This window comes from Scleropages formosus, chromosome 1, assembly GCF_900964775.1.
Source record: "Scleropages formosus chromosome 1, fSclFor1.1, whole genome shotgun sequence".
NCBI lineage: Eukaryota > Metazoa > Chordata > Actinopteri > Osteoglossiformes > Osteoglossidae > Scleropages > Scleropages formosus.
Genome location: NC_041806.1, coordinates 43,712,456 through 43,733,008, shown reverse-complemented (window position 1 = coordinate 43,733,008; position 20,553 = coordinate 43,712,456). Strand labels below are relative to the sequence as shown.

Genomic DNA, 20,553 nt, shown 5'->3' with positions numbered 1-20,553 from the left:
AGGTATGATGTGTATCAAGTTTGTTGCCTCTCTGTAAAGATATTTAGCAGACCCTCTCTTTCCAGTGGACACTTTTGCAGAACTTCAGATTGAGGTAAGTTTCACAACAGCTTGAAGAGAACACAAGTGAAACTGTAGAAATTTAGAAAGGCAAAACACAGATTCATTAAGAAATGTGGTTAAAGTATTTAAAACATTATGAAGTGTACAATTGTCAAGGTTACAGTAATAAATATACATTTTAATGCAAATTCATTGCTACTGAACTCTTTTGCAGAACATCTGATGGAGGTAAGGTTTATACCAATCTCATGGTATCTCACTGAATAGTTCTGCCATAAGCAAACATTTTTGAATAAATGTTGAATGTGATGTTATATGGACATAAAATCACAGAAACACTATATGAGGTGTCTGAAGGGATATGGTGACCATATATTTTATCATTGTGTACTGTATTTTTGACTTCTCTTTCCTCCTTTGTTAGGTAAATCTTGCTTTATGACCTGGAAAATGATGAGCCAAGCTAGGACCTATAACAACATACACTTCTGTTATGAATCCTCAAACAGATCTTGTCCAAAACATGATTATTCAGCCACAGTACGGGCTCCTCTGTATGTTTTATTAGGAGCTGTGATATTTCTAATTGTATTAGGCAATCTTCTTGTCATCATTATTATAACTTATTTCAAACAGCTCCACACTCCCACCAACTACCTTGTTCTCTCCCTGGCTGTCGCTGACTTTCTCCTGGGGGCAGTCATCATGCCACCTAGCATGGTTCGCTCACTGGAGACCTGCTGGTATTTGGGTAACATGTTCTGTAAAATACATACTAGTGCAGATATCATGCTTAGCACTTTATCAGTTTTAAACCTAACATTAATTTCTATTGATCGATACATTGCTGTCTGTCAGCCTCTTCATTACCATACAAAGATCACAAATGGTGTTACAATGACCATGATCCTGAGCTGCTGGAGTGTTTCTGCTTTTATTGGCTTTGGGATGATATTTCTGAAGCTCAACAGTTTGGGCACTGAGGATACTTACAATTCAAATTTGCATTGTGAGGGAAGTTGCATTCTGGTGCAAAACCGGATGTCAATTGTAATATTCTCCCTTCTTGTTTTCTTCATCCCTGCCTTTATTATTATTGTCCTGTACATGAAAATCCTCCTTGTTGCAAGGAGACAAGCCTTTTCCATTCAAAGTAGAGTCTGTGCAAATATGAGCTTGGAAAAGAGAGCTACTTTGAACAAGACACAACCGAAAGCCACAAAGACACTGGGAATTGTGGTTGGTGTTTACTTCATCTGCTGGGGCCCCTGGTTTTTGTGCACTTTGATTGATCCAATTATACCCTTCTTTTCTCCACTCCTTACTGAAATTCTAACATGGTTTGCCTATTGCAACTCTGTGACAAATCCTGTTATTTATGCCTTTTCTTTCACATGGTTCCAGAAGCCATTCAAAAGTGCTTTTCAAAAAATACTGTATTTAAATGATTCTAAAGATGTGATTAAAGTGACAAATTGTCCTAATTAAAGTTGTACACCCACTTCACAGGGTCCAAACTTGATATCTTCCTGAAAATCTGTCTGAAAAAATGTATAATCTTTTCCAGGACATATACAAGTTCATTTAAAATTGCACCAAGATATCTACAACCAGTAACAGCATTATTCTAATATTTATATAGGCATCCTCATCAACTTCAAAATCAAAGTCAAAGTTGTCCTTATTATCAAATTTAGGCTGCAAAATGCTGGTTTAATTACAATTTTCGAAGTGCAAGAAACCAGCAGAAACAGCAGTGCAAGATGTCTAAGTAAATATCAGTATAAGAAGTGTCTGTACACAGGGGACGGATGTGCATCTTTTCTGAAAGCTATAAAACTGAAAATATTTAACTTTTTTTCCTCTTTCTTTCCACCTATGCAGCCACACAAGCTACATTCATTTATATTCAAGGAGAACTGGAAAACGGTATAAACAGTCACAATCAAAAGAATTAAGCATATATAGAGCCCCTTACATTTTCTAAATTATATAAAGAGAACTTGTATGCGTTTACTGTATATGCATTGCAATAAGACAGACATCTGTATACAACATTTCCCATCCACGGCTACTTCACCGTTTAAGAATAAGGTCTGTCTGACTCCAAAAGCTGTGCATCAGTTAATTTTGTTAGCTTAAAAGAGAATTGAAACAACAAAACTGCTGGGGGGAAAAAAAATTGAAAAGAGATACGTTTTGAGACACTTCTTCAATTATGAGAGATATTTAGCAGTTCTGAGTGAGAGAGGGAACCACATTGGAGCCAGAACCAAAAATATTTCTGCTTTTGACTTTGGATTTTTTGTGCCTGGGACCACCAAGCAGCCAGAAGTGGAGGAGCATAGCTGTCTGGCTGGAGTCTTGTCGATTCCACGAAGCAGATCTGTTTATGGTCAGGTAAGAAGCCAGAAAGCCAGAAATGCTTTGGCATCTTAAACTTGCAAACATGTTGTTATACCCTGGTGCAAGCACTGACTCCTTAGCTGACCAACACAATTAGGACAATAAGTTTAAAATTATGTTCAAAATTTGTTTTGTTTTCTGTCTTGTCTAAAAACACTTTTTTCCAACAGCTCCCAAGTGGCAGTACTATGGAGCACCAGCAGAGGGCTCCCTCTCCTGAATACTAGGAGTCATCCTGCACATTAGTCTCACATGTCCCAGGAGGGACTGTTCAAAAGGACAGGACAGAACTATTTAAATTTTTTGACAGCTCATGGATTATGTGGTGATGTGGGCTCTGGGTTACCTCTTCTCATTCAGCTCTCTGCACCCTAAGCCATCTAAGGTGTATCAGGAGCAGTATTTGGTCGGGGTCTCGAACATTTGGTCCGACGCAATAAACTGAAATCACAATTGAAAAGTGATTATGTGTGAAATACTCAACGATGACTTTACATGTTTCTCATCAATACATATGCAATCAAATTATCCAGCCCAAATTAATCTCTTGTTTGTTTCTTTATCTATTGTATTTTTATAGTATCTTTATACTGTTGATAAGACAATTGTTTTTTTTTCAATTATTAAAAAATTTTACAAAAACCAGTGAAAAAAATTGTATTTGAGAGGTTTTTGGAACTGTGAAAAGTATAAAATAACTTAGTTGCTGAACTTTATTGTGTGTATATTTATTCATTAAGATGTCACATTCTTCTAAAGTGGCTTACAGTGTTAAGCTACTTTCATTTATCCCTTTACACAACTGGACAATTTTATGATAAGTACCTTGCTCAAGGGTATTACAGGAGGAGGTGGGATTTAGACCTGTAACATCTGAGAGGTAATGGCTTTGAGTATTATTGTTCAGATATAAGTTTGGACTTGCACATCCTCCCCATCCCCTGCAATCAACTCTTGTATATATCAAAGTATAGACCCTTTGACCACCCTTTGACCCTTGACTTTTTGACCTTTGACCAAATGTAATTTCTGGCGCAGCATTCTGAATCATCTGGACAGGCTTGATGGCAGAGGCCAGAAGATCAGATGGGAGAGTTGCAGTAATAGCGGCAGGGTGTCACTATGGCCTGGGCCTGGATTTATGTAGATTGAGTTGTGAAACATGGGGAGGTCATACAAATGTTGTAGAAGAGAAATCTGCCAGGTTGGGTTATGGCTTCAGTGTACTGTGGGTGGTGGTGGTGGTGCAGTGGCACAGCAGGTTTGGCCTGTGTCTGTTTTCTGGTGGGTCTGGGGTTCGAGTCCCACTTGGAGTGCTTTGCGACAGACAGGCATCCTGTCCTGGGTGTGTCCCCTTGCCCTCCAGCCCTGCACCCTGTGTTGCCAGGTTAGGCTCCAGCTCATTACAACCCCACTCAGGACAAGTGGCTTCAGTCAATGTGTGTGTGTATGTACTGTGATAAGCAGAGGCCTGAGTTAATTTTTACCCTCTTTAAATTTAAAGTGTGACATCATGCTGTATGATGAATAAGGACATGAATTAAAACACACACACACACACACACACACACACACAGTTTCAGAACCACTTGTCCCATACAGGGTCACGGGGAACCGGAGCCTACCCGGCAACACAGGGCGTAAGGCCAGAGGGGGAGGGGACACACCCAGGACAGGACACCAGTCCGCCGCAAGGCACCCCAAGCGGGACTCGAACCCCAGACCCACTGGAGAGCAGGACTGCAGTCCAACCCACTGCGCCACCGCACCCCCTTATGAATTAAAACATTCCAAGTTTATATTCCAAAATGTTATTCTCCTGACCGTTCTGAATTACAACCAGAAATTAGTGTCTGAACTATTTTAATAGCAACTGTCTGAATATACAAGATACTTAAGTGAATTATGTTACATAAGCCTAATATAATCTGTCAACATGGATACACTTGTCTCTTTCTACATTGATTGGGTTCATTGCATTCTGCCTGAAATAACCTACTGCACTGTTACCGTGAGACTGGTTTAAAAAAACATCTTAATGGGTCTAATGAGTGGTTTTAATCAAGGGAATAGGCTGTTTTTCAAATGTGAAAGAATATAACTATGGTTCCAGAGGGTAATGCAATGAATGATGGGAAATAACCTTCAGTCAGATGGTGACTATACAGTATATAACAGGATCTTCTCTTTGGTTCTGAACTTTGCGGACTAATACAAGATTCATAAGCACTCAACAGTGCAGTCAAATAGAACAATACTTCAGTGGATGACTCCAACTACAATGGTAACTTCTGAAAAATAATATATCTGATTCTGTGAATAAGCTGTTATTGATCATGGGAATAGGCTGTTTTTCAAAAAACTTATATTCCATTTCTCCTCTGTAGGTGAAGCAGTTCCCCGCTTTCTGATCCGAAAAGATGAACACCAGCCATTTTGGGACTCATGAAAATGTACTGCTTTGTTATGAATCCTCTAACAAGTCTTGCCCAAAACATGCTTATTCAGTCGTAGTACGAGCTCCTTTGTACATTTTATTAGGGGCTGTCATAATTGTTACTGTGTTTGGGAACCTTCTCGTCATCATTGCCATTGTTCATTTGAAACAGCTCCACACTCCCACCAACTACCTTGTGCTCTCCCTGGCCATGGCAGATTTCCTTGTAGGTGTGGTCATCATGCCACCTAGCATGGTTCGCTCACTGGAGACCTGCTGGTATTTGGGTAACCTGTTCTGTAAAATCCATACCAGTACAGACTTTACTCTGTGCAATGCTTCTATCTTACACCTCAGCTTGATCTCCATTGATAGATACTACGCTGTGTGCAATCCCCTCCAGTACCAGACTAGGATCACTACCAGTGCTGTAGTAACCATGATCATGATCAGCTGGATTTTGTCTGCCGTATTTGGGTTTGGGATGATATTTCTGCAGCTGAACATTCTGGGCCTCGAGGATATTTACTACCAACAGTTTTATTGTGAAGGAGGCTGTTTCGTGATACAAAGCAAAATAGCCAGTTCTGTTTCCTCTGTTCTCTCTTTTTACAACCCAGGGTTTATCATTCTTAGCATCTACCTGAAAATCTTCCTAATTGCACGGAGGCAAGTCTATTCCATTCAAAAAAGCGCTTGTCTAAAGAGGAACTCTGCCAGGGCAGGAGACTTTTCGAGTAAATCAGAGCAAAAGGCCACAAAGACCCTGGGAATTGTAGTCGGAGTATTCCTCTGTTGCTGGACCCCTTTCTTTGTGTGTAACACTGTGAATTCAGTTTTTGGATATGATACACCTTTATTACTAGAGGTCCTTGTGTGGATCGGTTACACAAATTCTGGACTAAATCCTGTTATTTATGCTTTCTTTTATAAGTGGTTCAGAAGGGCTTTCAGAATTACTTTGGAGAAAATGTTTAAAACTCAAGGAAATTGGTTATGTTCACCTGTACTCTAGTTCCTGTTTTTAATTCTCTAATTTAGAATTGATTGTATTTAAAAAGGGGGATGCGGTGGCGCAGTGGGTTGGACCGCAGTCCTGCTCTTTGGTGGGTCTGGGGTTCGAGTCCCGCTTGGGGTGCCTTGCGACGGACTGGCGTCCCGTCCTGGGTGTGTCCCCTTCCCCCTCCGGCCTTACGCCCTGTGTTGCCGGGTAGGCTCCGGTTTCCCGTGACCCCGTGAGGGACAAGCGGTTCTGAAAATGTGTGTGTGTATTTAAAAAAGCTTTAAGCACATCAGATGTGATTTCTTTCTGCAGTATAAAACACAGATACAATTTATACCCCTTCTATAATTAGCCTATGTTTTATGACACCTGCACCAGAGTGTGGCATCTGAAGTAGTATCATAGTTGACAGAAGAACACAGATGGCCTTGGAACATTAAATTGCTTTTGGCTGGGGGGGATACCCCAGGGTGGGAGGCCAGTCTAACACAGGGCACCCTAGGCAGGACTCAAACCCCAGACCCATCAGAGAGCAGGCACAGACCAAACCCGCTGTGCCACTGCACCACCGTGCCTCTTCCCCCCCGGCAATACTAATAAAACGCAAGTCACTGTCATAACTCAAAATGTATAAAGTTTTTGTTCAAAGGTTTACTGTACATATTTGAAAATCTGTGATGTTAAACATTAAAATGTATACTTTCTCCAAAATACCTATGTAAGACATTATGCATAGTCCCAGACATACTAGAATTATATCCCCCAAAATTTGAACACAACAATACATGGATTTTAATAATTCATTTCAAATACATCATTCTGCTTCTTTCATGATACAAGCAACTCCTCAGTTTGTGGTGAGTAATAAAGCCACCAAGAATACCACTATAAAAACAACAATATAAAACACCACTACAAGACCTTTGTCTGACTCAGTAAGCATGACCTTTAACCCCCATTTTCACTACACACTGCTTTTTATCTCAGGAAAACATGACGTCAGCGCCACTTTCGACTCAGACTGCAGATGACGATAAACTGATGTAAACACTGTAAAACATAAGTAAATAATGGAAAGAATTGCTAAATGTGAGCACAGACTTTAATGTGTTTAAAAGTGAACCAGTAGGTAGCTGCAATCTAAGGTTGCACTTAGCTGGACCATAAGCATCTCATCATTCTGCTTTGCAAAATGATTCATTTTAGCTAAACATAGCTAACCATGCTCCATGCTGTAAAAATTAATACAAAAATATATGGTATGTCTGAAACTGTATTTTATTCCTTACTGTGTGTAGAGCAGGGAAACAGTAATATGAAACACACACACACATTGTCTGAAACCACTTGTCCCAAGTGGGGTCACGGCAAACTGGAGCCTAACCCAGCAACACAGGGCATAAGGCTGGAGGGGGAGGGGACACACCCAGGATGGGACGCCAGTCCATCACAAGGTACCCCAAGCGGGACTCAAACCCCAAACCCACCAGAGAGCAGGACCCGGTTAAACCTGTCACACCATCGCGCCCCCGACTTAATATGAAAAAGTAACTAGAAATAGCAATAGTAATAATTATTAGCAACAGCACTAGTGGTAGCAGTTACTAACAGTAATTAATGAAAGTAAGGGCCAGATACAGAAATAATTCAGGCAGTAGCAGGTGAAGATCAGCAGAAACTAACTGTTTGCCCACATACACAATCAAATTAACTGCTGTATAAATAGATGGTAACTTGCCTCACAACTATAGGCACTGAACACTTCATTTTGCTTCAGCTGTAAAAGAGTTTGTACTGTTTTTTGTTTTTTTTTTTTTTTTGAAAGACAATTTTTAAGCTGCTTTCTAAATATTTTCTTCCTGGGCAAACATCTTCATGTTGAAATACGTCTTATCCAATACTGAACACATTTGTGCACCATTTGGAGGAAATGAGTTGTACTAATGTCTAAAGTCTAAAGTACATCTATAGGAATCATTGCATTTACTGGAATGGGAGCAAGCAGACACTTCAACATTCATATTTTATTTCCAGTCAGACCTTTTAAAGCAGGTATCCTGAATGAATGACGTACATTTATTTTAAGCAGAATTCCTTTGAATGTGTGCATCAGAAGAGTTGCCACTCACCTACGTAAGTTATTTTCTGAGCAGAATATACATAATAAGCAAGTGTTACCCGAACAATTTTTCAAATACTTCATATTCACAGTCATATTCACTCAATCTGTTCTTAAATGATGCTGAGTCAATGTCAGCATTGGCAAACAAAGTGTCTCCAGAATGTTCTGTCCTCTACATGTGTCTATAAGCTGGAGACTGACTAGAACTGTCACTGCAACTGAGTCCATCCATATGGTTGCTAATAATCCTCTACATCATTGTTCTTATTTTCTAAGCATCACATTGCTCATTAGAAATTCTTAAAAAAAAACATTTTCCCATATGCAACCATATTCAAGTCAGATGAACCTGAAAAAGCCTGAAATATTCCATTAAAATGTAATGAAAATGTTAAGTGAAAACAATGAAAACCTTCTGGAAAATTCCTTCTTGTGTCACTCTATAACAGCTAAGCTGTATTTTGGCTTTACAAAGTTTTTTTTGAAAATAACAGTTGATTTGTTCTTCAGGTTATCTTTATTTGACAAGTATTGACGTGGCACACATGACATTTAAATTACGTCAATGCTCAGAGTGTGAAACAACTCATTACCTGGTTTGGTGTGGGCATCACAGCAACAGCTGTTGCCCAGCTCTTTCAAAGAATTCATTCATTTGTATTATATATCTATTCAATATATGTATTTCAATCATTTGTGTTTTCAGATCTGTTCTTATCTCTATAGATATGTCTCTTGTATGTGGATTTTTTCGATGCGCTTTATCAAGCTTACAGTCTATTCAGGTTGCAAAAGAACAGTCAACAATACAGTCATATTCAATAGATCAAATGAAGCACAGTGAAATTATGTAGTCAAGGTAATATCCTTTTTTCACGATACATTAGAGTCATGTCTACTGACTTTACGATTTATCACCGATAATTGACTTAAGCCAGTTCTCCATGCCTGCATAAATGGACACACTAGAGAAAGCAGAATATATGTTTTTCTTTCCCCTTCCAGGTGGAGAGATCTTATTTAATCTGTCAAACTGCACTGAAAGGTTCTTTATCATGTATTTCCCTTCTGCAACTAGTTTATATGAGTATTTTTTAATTTGCTATTGATTCTTGCCTCGAAAACAGGTCTGTATGCTCAGGAAACAGATATTTGGACAGGCTGGTATTGTGTTACATATTAATGTTCTCCATGGTGAGCAAAACAGTATATTTCTGGACACATCCGTAATTTTCCATGATTGATGATAATATGATGACCATACACGAACTTAATAGGACAAGATCCTTCTCAAAGGGAACAGTTACAGCCCACCTTAGGCCCTGCTAACCCCTATTTTGGCTGGAGTAAGCATATATTTAAGCACTTCAGAGGATGACAGGTGAGTGCCTGAGATCATAACGAATCCTAATTTTCGATTCTGTGAGAGTTATGACAATTCTTTGTGTTTATGAGATTAAGGCTTTAATGAAGCGGCCTACTGTACCTTTTATTAAAAGTACATTTATGATTTCTAAAATAAGTGGTTCATAGTTAGAAATGAGCAATATAACAGCTTTCGTTCTGAAAATGTGTGTGTGTGTGTGTATTATTGTCTATACAACAATATTCTGAGTTTTTAGGAGAAAAGGGAAGGTGACAATGTGGAAAATTTTCTTTTAATTGAAACCTATTAAAAACTGCGGTATAAAATTTTAATTAACACTTCTAAAGAAAATAGCAAAGAAATATTCTGCAGTCACTATTAGAAAAAAAAATTATACTGACTATATGCACCTTTTTTATTAATTATGTTGTCTTTGAAATAGCAAAAATATTGTTTAATATTTCTCTCACTTGACTGAAGCAGTACTTGTACTAAGTATAGGTTACATTGTGACCACAGTTTATTCTTGGAAGGATTCTCTATTTCAGTTTTCAGTATATTATGGAATGTCACAGTTGGCTGGCTTTAGCTGATTTTATTTTAGAGCTCACAGTTTTTTTGCTATGAATTATGCTGCACATTTAGCACTGAATTTAAATATGTTTCTTTATTTTTTATAGGTCTTTTGGTCCTCTTCTAAAATGAGCCTTTCAAATAGCGCAAACCACAGCAGCATCATATACATAGAGACACACTATTGCTATGAGTCAGTGAATGGTTCGTGCAAGAAGTTTGTCCGCCCACTAAGCCTACAGTTCTTCATGTTTGTCTCCATGGGGATTGCTGTACTGCTCACCGTGAGCGGGAACCTTCTGGTCATCATGGCAATATCGCACTTCAAGCAGTTGCACACCTCCACAAATGGACTGATCCTCTCTCTAGCGGTGTGTGATTTCCTCCTGGGGGCCCTGATCATGCCTTGTAGTGCCATGCGCTCCGTCCATGGCTGCTGGTTCCTGGGTGATCTGGCGTGCAAGCTCCATACCAGCACTGACATCATGCTCAGCACTTCCTCCATCTTCCACCTTTCCTTCATCTCTGTTGACCGATACTTTGCTGTCTGCACCCCTCTTGCATACCGGTCCACGATGAACTCCACCACAACCTTTGTCATGGCTGCAATCAGCTGGCTCGTCCCTGCCATTTTTGCTTTTGGAATGATATTCTCTGAACTCAACCTAAAGGGTAGCAAGGCTTTCTACGACACAAACGTGCGCTGCCATGGAGGCTGCCCAGTATTCTTCAGCCAAGCATCTGCCGCATTTGCCTCTATGTTCTCTTTCTTCATCCCTGGTCTGATCATGTTTGGCATTTACATAAAAATTTACAAGGTTGCCAGAAGTCAAGCCCGATCAATTAAAGGCCAGACACAGCAGTTCAGGGTAGGAGGTGGAAATGAGTCCAAGGTTTCTGGGCAACGAGAAAGAAGAGGGGCAATAATCCTGGCAGTAGTGGTTGGAGTATTCCTCATCTGCTGGACCCCATTTTTCTTTTGCAACATGATTGACCCTTTCATTGGCTACACCATCCCACCTACACTGGTTGATGCTCTGGTCTGGTTTGGTTACATGAACTCGAGTTTCAACCCTCTAGTTTATGCTTTCTTTTACTCTTGGTTTAGAAAAGCACTGAGGATAATTATCACGGGAAAAATCTTTTACAGAGATTCCTGTCGAATGAGACTGTACTCTGAATGAACATCTTTGTACACCAATGTGTACAGTATGTATGTAAGCAATAGCATAAATACACAAAATAACCCCTTGCTTATGTCTCTCCCTCCTCCAGTGAAAACTGATGTAAAATTAAACTTAAACAAATCACAGTACAGTTTATAAAACTATTAATGCTTCTAAAATATGAGCTCTTTGTACTGAACGTGTTAAAACCTTTTACTCTTTGTCTCCCTCTGCTGGTTGAATGGTGTGCAAAAAAACAGCTGCAGAATAAAAGGAATTCAAGGTTGCAAATTTTTGATAAATGGTGGAGATCAATTAAGACAGATAGGTTGCTCTTGTGAAGAGTTAGGTAATGAATATTAGAAATATTTCTTCGGTGTCTTTAAAATTTAAAGTTTGGTTTTACATTATCATTTAAATTGTAACATGTTGGATGTGAGAATTATTTATTCTTATATCACTATTTCTACAATAAGATGATTTTAATCCATTATAAAATAAAGAAATTGCTGCTATACATTGAATTGTATGAAATAGACACAGCTCTTAAAGTTAACAGAAAAATAACATTTTAATAAAATGTTAAAATGTTTATATATTCTTGCTTTCACATATCAGTATTTACTCCTAATGTTTAACTCAGAAGGAAGTCTGCGCCTACTGATACATTTACTTGAGCATGTATATTTCTTAAGTACTGCTAAATTATGTCTTTGTTTAGGTCTTAGTTGTCTGAGTGTAGTGTATGAACAGTAGTTTGGTCATAGCCTCTGTCAGATTTTGTAACTGTTTCATATTAAAAGGGATTATTTCCTTTGCTTCAGAGCTAAAATTTTCTAACTGCTCATAGAGGGATCCCACCTCCCCAGCATTGTAAGAACCCCCCATGTGGACTGCCCTGCTGGTGTTACCTTCCATCTCCCCTATTGTCTCTTCTTAGAGAGGTCTGAGTGGGCCAGCTGCTCTATCAGTACGAGATGGCAGTACAAACTGTTTTCCTGTGTATATTGACACCTCTTAATGGGATGGTGCTAATTGTGTAGATTTTTTAACAGGATCTTTTGACCCCTGCGCTTACAATGTCTCAGATGATAGTGCCAAAACAACAGCTTAGTTGAGGACGGTTACAGGGCTCTCTCAGCAGATTAATCAAACGCATATGTAGGACAAAGGGGAGTAGCTGTTTTCTAAAAAGGCACAATGGGAGTAAGAAAGCAAACCCTTAGTGCTTAATGTAGTGGTCTAGCGTGCCACGGGGAGCCATTGATAGAGCCCAGGGGTGCCGCAAGATTGTTTGTAATTTTGCCTTGGCTTGAACATCTTAATAATCTTCATAAATGTTTAAGCATTCATTTGTTTGTTATTGCATTTTTTAAGAACTGCTGAATCATATAATGATTTATTATTATTATTATTATTATTATTATTATCATTATATGTTTTTGGAGAAAACAGTCAAATAAAAAAATTCACTATGGGTGACATCACTAAAAAGGTTGAAAACCACTATCTTAACGTAAGAAACTGTCTCCCTTTGCATTATTCAGATTCTACGTACTTTGTCTTTGCATTGAAGGGCTTTCTAAACAATTACTGAAAAACAGAAAATAGCTGTTGATTAAGAAGCACAGAAATATCAGTATTTTTTCACTTTTTTGTTGATACTACAGAACTCTGGAATTTTAAATAAAATGTTTTATTTCTGACCACCTGGAGTTCTTTTTTGGCTTAAAATCCTTTTTGTTTATCTTCTGATGGTTGTCGAATATTCTGATGAATTATTGAGTTGTCTGATGCTCTGAAAACACGATGAAGTAAAGTCTAGAGTAAAGCTAACAAATTAAAAAACTGTAGCTAGAACTGCAAATCACAGTTATCTGCTGCCTTGTTTCACTTCACTCACAGGAAAAAGACAGCAGAAGGTCACTCTTGTTTCAACAGTTACACTACATTTATTCATTTAGCTGATGATTTTGTCCAAGGCACACACAATGTGTGCAACCACTTGACCCAAGCAGAGTTGCAGTGAGCTGGGGCCCTATCCCAGCAGGACACCCATCCACTGCAGGGCACCCCAAGCAGGACTTGAGCCCCAGACCCACCACAGCACAGGCCCTGCTAAACCCATCATGCCAGTGCACCCCCCTGCTTTTCTCCAAAGCAACTTACAATATCAAGCTCTTGAATTTTTACTAGAACAATGTTTAGGTTAAGTATCATAGGTACTACAGGTTAAGGGGGGATTTGAACCTGTAACCTCTAGAAGCAAAGACAACAGGTCTAACCACTACAGTACCACCTGCCTCTCAATAAGTGTGCTTCAGTTTAATGGGTCACTCTTCTTCACCTATACATGAAACATGTTTTCCAGAATGTGTAGTTTTATTTACCTTTGCAAAGCCCATCACAACACACTGTGGTTTGTGTGACACCTTCTTTTGGTTAATTAGTACATATAACTCAAGTTCTAATGTTCCTGGTAAGGCTTGCTGAGAGGCAGCAGGTAGAGTAGTAGTTCAAGCTGCAATCAGACCTTTTACCCTAGTAACCATTGGCAAAGTACTTACCCTGAATTGCTTCATTAAAAATTACATTACAAAAATGCAACTGCATAAATGTCAAGATCAGTGCAAGTAGCATAACACCGCAAGGTGCTCTGGAGAAAAGCATCACCAGAATAAGTAAGTAAATAAACAAACAAATGCTATGAAATCCTGAAACCATTCATCCTCAATAACCACTTGTCCTGATCAGGATCACAGCTGTCCAGAGCCTATCCCGGAATCACTAGGCTGACGGGGGTACACCCTGGACAGGACACACACACAGTCACTCCCCTATTCATACACTATTCACACACAGTTTAAGGTCACCAACTCATACAATCCTAAAACCCCCAAGACAATTCAGCTACTTGTAAATGTACCAGAAGAAAGACATACTTTAAAAAAAAAATGTGCAGAAATGTACATGTTCTCTGAGATGTAAATCGCAGAAAAGCATTTGCTAAACGAATAAATGTAAATGTAATGTAAAACAGTCCTGCTTTTACTCAGCATTCGACAGGCATTTAACTTCCTGGCATCTGCTATACAGATGTTTACTCAACTTGCCATCCTTTTCTATGGTGACATAATTGTGTGAATGGGCCTTAATTATAAATTCAATCGTCAGTACATGGTCATAGATAGCACTGAATTTTCATTAGTTTTCATGAACATTAGTTCTCAGGTTATAGTTATATTAAGGACAAAAAATACTGGAATATCACCACACGAAACCCTAATTTCATAAAATTGAAAAGGCTGTCATATGGTTGCTTTAACTAGATGCTATCTACATGTCATACTTCCAAAACACAAGAGACAAAACATCATCTCTTATCTACTACGTCAGCATCTTTGGATTTGTTAAATATTCCTAAATTTGCATGCAGTCACTACACGGCCTGCTGCCATAGGTTTATCTCTCTCCAAGGGGATGTCCCTCAACAAATATCAGCTATATAAATAATATCGTTCTTCAGAAAGAAAGTATAATATTCTTGTGAGTCATAAACAAGCATTACATGTGACTTCCAAGGTTACAGCCTTAGGATTTTTTTGTTTTTTCTGAGGTACAGTGAGGAGACACAACGTCTATTTTTTCAAGGCCTTCAGCCCTCACATAAAATGAACTTATCCGACCACAGCAACAGCATGTATGCAGAGACATATTTTTGCTACGAATCAGTGAGTGGGTCATGCAAGAAGTTTGTCCGATCACTAAGTCTTCAGTTCTCCATGCTTGCGTTCATGGGGTTAACTATACTGGTCACCATGAGTGGGAACCTTTTGGTCATCATGGCAATATCGCACTTCAAGCAGTTGCACACCTCCACAAATGGACTGATCCTCTCTCTAGCGGTGTGTGATTTCCTCCTGGGGGCCCTGATCATGCCCTGCAGTGCCATGCGCTCCATCCATGGCTGCTGGTTCCTGGGTGATCTGGCTTGCAAGCTCCACACCAGCACTGACATCATGCTGAGCACGGTTTCTATCTTCCACCTTTCTTTCATCTCTATTGAGCGCTACATTGCCGTCTGCTCCCCACTAATGTATCAATCTGTGATGAACTCTGTGACAACTTTGCTAATGGTCATAACCAGCTGGCTTGTACCTGCCGCCTTTGCCTTTGGAATGATCTTCTCTGAGCTCAACTTAAAGGGCAGTAAAGATTTCTACAAAACAAATGTGTATTGTTATGGAGGCTGCCCAGTATTCTTCAGCCAAGCATCTGCCGCATTTGCCTCTATGTTCTCTTTCTTCATCCCTGGTCTGATCATGTTTGGCATTTACATGAAAATTTACAAGGTTGCCAGAAGTCAAGCCCGATCAATTAAAGGCCAGACACAGCAGTTCAGGGTAGAAAATTCTAATGGGTCCAGAGTTTCAAGACAACGAGAGAAAAAAGGGGCAATAATCCTGGCAGTAGTGGTTGGAGTATTCCTCATCTGCTGGACCCCATTTTTCTTTTGCAACATGATTGACCCTTTCATTGGCTACACCATCCCACCTACACTGGTTGATGCTCTGGTCTGGTTTGGTTACATGAACTCGAGTTTCAACCCTCTAGTTTATGCTTTCTTTTACTCTTGGTTTAGAAAAGCACTGAGGATAATTATCACAGGAAAGATCTTTTACAGAGATTCCTGTCGAATGAGACTGTACTCTGAATGAAGATATTTGTTCTATGTGTACATTTTTTCAGTGCTTCATGACATAGTATACCTGTCAGTTTAAATGCCAATATTTTTAACTTTAATGCAGTGTTGATTTTGGGAAATTTGATTACATGTGCTGTGAATAACACCAAACTAATGCAAAATAATTATATCTAAGTAATATGAATGGCACAGTACGAAATGTTAAACCCCGTTAAAACCTTTTCTGTTGCAGGTGTTTCACATTAAATGAAAAAGATGTTGAATAAAAGGTTTGTATTCCAGAATACCTCTTCCCAGTCCTGGTCCAATGACACTTCTTTCACAACCCGAAGAACAGTCGCTGATGTCCAACAGCTGTATCACATTACATCAGTCAAACTGCATTGACACACGTGGTCTCAGCTGACCAGTTGACCAGTTCTCACTCCTATGAAAAGGCTGAAGTTACATCCTGGATCTGTAGATTATTAACTGACATTTTATTATGGTTCTGCTAGAGATATGAGTTCACTGACCTGTTTCCTGAGTTCTTTTCCAGGGTATTTCTATTCCAGTCTTATGCTTAGTCCAGTCTTGTTCCCCTCTGCACCTGCCCTTTGCCATTCTATCCTGATCCCGTATCCCAAGTCAGTCCACGTCTGATCTCTGTGTATTTGTCTCGTGTGCGTAAACCCATTTCACTTACTGTCTGAACACTCTGTGTTCACTGTGACACCATTGCACTTTATTTCTTAAATTTGCACTGTGCACTTGTACGTACACTCTGCTATTGAGATCATTGCACCCTGCATTCGTGTCTGGATGTTACATTAAAAGACGTCCGTGTCCATTTCACGTCCAGACATTACAACTTATTTGTGCTGGTTTTGGTGAAAAGTGAGTTGTTTTACTGTGCACTGAATAAATCACACAACAATACTGAACTCATCAGTAAATTAGTATTCAGTTGTCATAAATACAATTTGCATTATCATACTTTTTTTACAGTGAGACTGAAAACAGATGCAGTGCATTTGTGCTAATAATTTCCCAATTTTGTATTTGTGCTACTAGTACCCCATTTTCTTAATCACTTGTGAAAGTTTGAATAAGTTACTGTAGAATTAAAGGAGTGAATAACCTAAATTATTTAGTGACTTGAAAGCAAAAAATGATGCAGTACATGCAGAACAAATTAATTAAAAATTTAGATTGGAAAAACACTTGAATATGCAGGGTTCCATAAACAGGGTTAAGAACCAAGGGCCCTAAGATGACAGCTCATGCTGAATAATGAAATTGAAGAAAAATTATAACTTTTTATAAGATTTCATTTTAAGAGTGTATAGAAGAAATATATCTAAAGATTTTTTTTAGTAATTCTGCATGGCATACACACACATACTGTCTGAAAGTGCTTGTCCCAAGTGGGGTCGTGGTGAACCAGAGCTTAACCCAGCAACACAGGGCGCAAGGCTGGAGGGTGAGAGGACATACCAGGATGAGACGCCACTCCATCACAGAGCACCACAGGCAGGACCCCAACCCCAGACCCACTGGAGAGCAGGACCTGGGCAAAACTGCTGTGCCACCGCACCTCTCATTCTGCATGACATTGCAATTCAAATATATTTTAACACTTTGTTTAACTGTATAAAAGTTGTGTTTTAAAGTCATTGCCTAATTCTCTCCAAAGAGACAGTAGAACAAGGCCTGAAAGAACTGTAACAAGATCCATTAACACAGTTTCACCACTGCTTTCATACATTTGCAACTGAAAGGCACCTAACACTCATTCTCTGGTCTTTTGCATGTATGTTTATCCTCAATTTACGGGAAAAAAAATGTCTCCTTTAACTACAACTTTCATCAAATTGAAAAAATAAGCACACATATTTCAAATTTTTGAATGTTTATCAACAACAGAAATACTATATTGTGTCCCTTACAAAACACAAGATACGTTACAAGTTTGCGTGGTAAATTAGCACCACCTAACGGAAAAGCAATGATACTACACTTTATTTTCTGCAGGTCATGTAGGTGCAAGAAGAGCTGCAAGAATCGTTGATGTGTAGTAGTTGCTCTACCTTCAATTACACTGCAGTTTCCAGGAATTAGTAGCCCTATAAAATATACTGAGCATAACCATCTAACCACTAATCTCAAATCTGACACAATTAATTTGATGTGAAAAATAATCATGTATGAACAACTGGTAAAATACATGAATATATATTTCCCCCTTTTACCATAAACTGCTTTGAAATTATTTCAGTATTTCTTATTGCAGTTTTATACATTTCTTTCTTCAATTTATTTGTATTTTTCCTTAATTCATTATTAGCATTAAACGGAAGCACTGACTATAAGTTATTTTTATTCATTGTAACCCTGAAAACAATGGAGGCTGTCAGTGGAGAGAGTCAATAACATGCAGTCCTATTTTCACAAAAAGTAACTGACTCATAAATACTCAACCATTTGCTCCCACTGAGGTCAATGTGAATGTGCCTTAATTATAAATGTATTCAAAACTGCAGTACTGGGTCACAGGTACTACAGTAACTTCAAGTTTTCTGTAAGAACAAGATGATCTCAAAGTCCCTCAACTCACATATTACTGCATCCTCATCATACAACATTAAAAAGCTTACATTCTCATTTCAACAAAATACTAAGTGAAATCTGCAGGTGACTTCAGAACACACAAGGGAAAAACACAATTTCAGGTCTCCTACGTCAGCATCTTTGGATTTGATATGTATTTCAAAATTTGCATGAGGCTGCTGCTTAACCTGCTCTTATAGGTTTGTCTCTCTCAAAGAGGATGCTCCTTAAAAAACATCAAGTATATAAATAATGAAGTTATTGAACAAGAAATTCAGAATTTCGGGTGAGTCAAAGACACAACATCTGACCTTCAAGGCTCCAGCTTTACCATTATCTGTTTGTCTTTTTGTTCTCATTTCTTACAGCGAGGAGAAACAACTTCAATTTTACACAAGCCTTCAAACTTGGAATAGAATGAATTTCTCAAACAGCTTGCACAACAGCAACAGCATGTACATGGAGACACATTTTTGCTATAAGTCAGTGAACGGTTCTTGTGAGAAGTTGGCCCACTCCCTAAGCCTTCAGTTCTCCATGCTTGCATTCATGGGGTTGGCGATAGTGATCACCATGAGCGGAAACTTCCTTGTCATCACAGTGATATCACACTTCAAGCAGCTGCACACCTCCACAAACAGCCTGATCCTCTCACTCGCTGTGTGTGACTTTCTCCTGGGGGCCCTGGTCATGCCTTGCAGTGCTATGCGCTCTGTGCAGGGCTGCTGGTTCCTGGGTGAACTGGCATGCAAGCTCCACACCAGCATGGACATAATGCTCAGCACTTCTTCCATCTTCCATCTCTCCTTCATTTCTGTCGAGCGTTATATTGCTGTCTGTACTCCACTTCAGTACCAGTCCATGATTAACTCGGTCACAACCCTCTTCATGGTTGTAACCAGTTGGTTGATTCCTGCCATCTTTGCTTTTGGTATGATCTTCTCTGAACTGAACCTGAAAGGCAGCGAGGATTTCTATGAGACAAATGTGTATTGCCATGGGGGTTGCCCAGTGTTCTTCAGCCAAGCATCTGCTGCATTCTCCTCAATATTAGCTTTTTTCATTCCTGGTCTGATCATGTTTGGCATTTACATCAAAATCTATAAGGTTGCCAGAAGTCATACCAGATCCATTAAACAACAAGCACAGCAATTAAAGGTGGAAGATGAAAATGGGTCCAGACTTTCCAGACAACGAGAAAGAAAAGGGACAATCATCTTGGCAATAGTAGTTGGAGTATTCCTCATCTGCTGGACCCCATTTTTCCTGTGCACCATAACAGACCCCTTCGTTGGCTACACTATCCCACCTACACTGGTTGATGCTCTCGTTTGGTTTGGTTATATGAACTCTAGTTTTAACCCTCTAATTTATGCTTTCTTTTACTCTTGGTTCAGAAGAGCACTGAGGATAATTGTCAGTGGAAGGATCTTTTACAGAGATTCATGTCGAATGAAGTTGGTGTGAACATTGTTGTGTGGGTGTGTATCTCTTCAAGTATTTAGAGATATAACCTCTTCATCTTAAAATGAAAAAACAAAAATGAAACATCTGTTTGCACTTTAATATAGGGTTGCTTCATGAAAACATACATTAAGAAAATATACACTGCACAGAAAATGAGACTACATGTTATAAAGCTTCTAAAACTAGAAAGAAAATACTCCCTGGTTTCAGGCTGTTACTGTATTGATTCGGTAATTCATTATTGTACCTCTTCAAATGTTTGCTTTTTCAGGTACCTGGGGTAGAATAACAAGCCGCTGAATAAAGAGGGAGTGTTCTGCAACAGTGCTTCCCAATTGCGGTCCTACAAGACTACCATGAAGGGAGCGGTTTTTGAGCATGATTCAAAGTAAACTAATAAAAAGATCCCCATTAAGTGTTATTTGTGTTAAACTAGATTGCTGTTAAATAAAAATAACTGCACTGAAGGTTTAAGAAAACAAGCTGCAGTTAAATTAGCACTAATAAAAATTCAATTCATAATAACATTTATTACACTAATACATGACTAAGACAAATTATAGAAATTTTTTGTTTCATGTGATGTTCACATGATTTCAACTGTTTCATTTATTCGGCTAAACAAATAAATTAAAGCCACTGAAATATATAATCAA

General features: G+C 38.9%; 5 protein-coding genes across 5 annotated transcripts; all 5 read left to right on the top strand.

Moving 5' to 3' along the window:
- Positions 1-513: 513 nt before the first annotated feature.
- On the top strand, positions 514-2,689 carry LOC108933513 (trace amine-associated receptor 1-like). Its single transcript, XM_029253926.1, has 2 exons — positions 514-1,480; positions 2,640-2,689. The coding sequence occupies exons 1-2, from the start codon at positions 514-516 to the stop codon at positions 2,687-2,689; spliced, it is 1,017 nt and encodes a 338-aa protein (XP_029109759.1).
- A 2,200-nt stretch (positions 2,690-4,889) lies between these two features.
- LOC108929163 (trace amine-associated receptor 1-like) lies at positions 4,890-5,921 on the top strand. The gene is made up of 2 exons (XM_018743531.1): positions 4,890-5,205; positions 5,278-5,921. The coding sequence occupies exons 1-2, from the start codon at positions 4,890-4,892 to the stop codon at positions 5,919-5,921; spliced, it is 960 nt and encodes a 319-aa protein (XP_018599047.1).
- Positions 5,922-10,098: 4,177 nt separating this feature from the next.
- Positions 10,099-11,154, top strand: LOC108929164 (trace amine-associated receptor 1-like). The gene has a single exon (XM_029256781.1). The coding sequence runs from the start codon at positions 10,099-10,101 to the stop codon at positions 11,152-11,154; it is 1,056 nt and encodes a 351-aa protein (XP_029112614.1).
- A 3,653-nt stretch (positions 11,155-14,807) lies between these two features.
- On the top strand, positions 14,808-15,854 carry LOC108929165 (trace amine-associated receptor 1-like). Its single transcript, XM_018743533.2, has one exon. It carries the CDS (start codon positions 14,808-14,810, stop codon positions 15,852-15,854), a length of 1,047 nt encoding a protein of 348 aa, XP_018599049.2.
- Positions 15,855-18,847: 2,993 nt separating this feature from the next.
- Positions 18,848-19,897, top strand: LOC114910987 (trace amine-associated receptor 1-like). Its single transcript, XM_029253823.1, has one exon. It carries the CDS (start codon positions 18,848-18,850, stop codon positions 19,895-19,897), a length of 1,050 nt encoding a protein of 349 aa, XP_029109656.1.
- Positions 19,898-20,553: the final 656 nt, after the last annotated feature.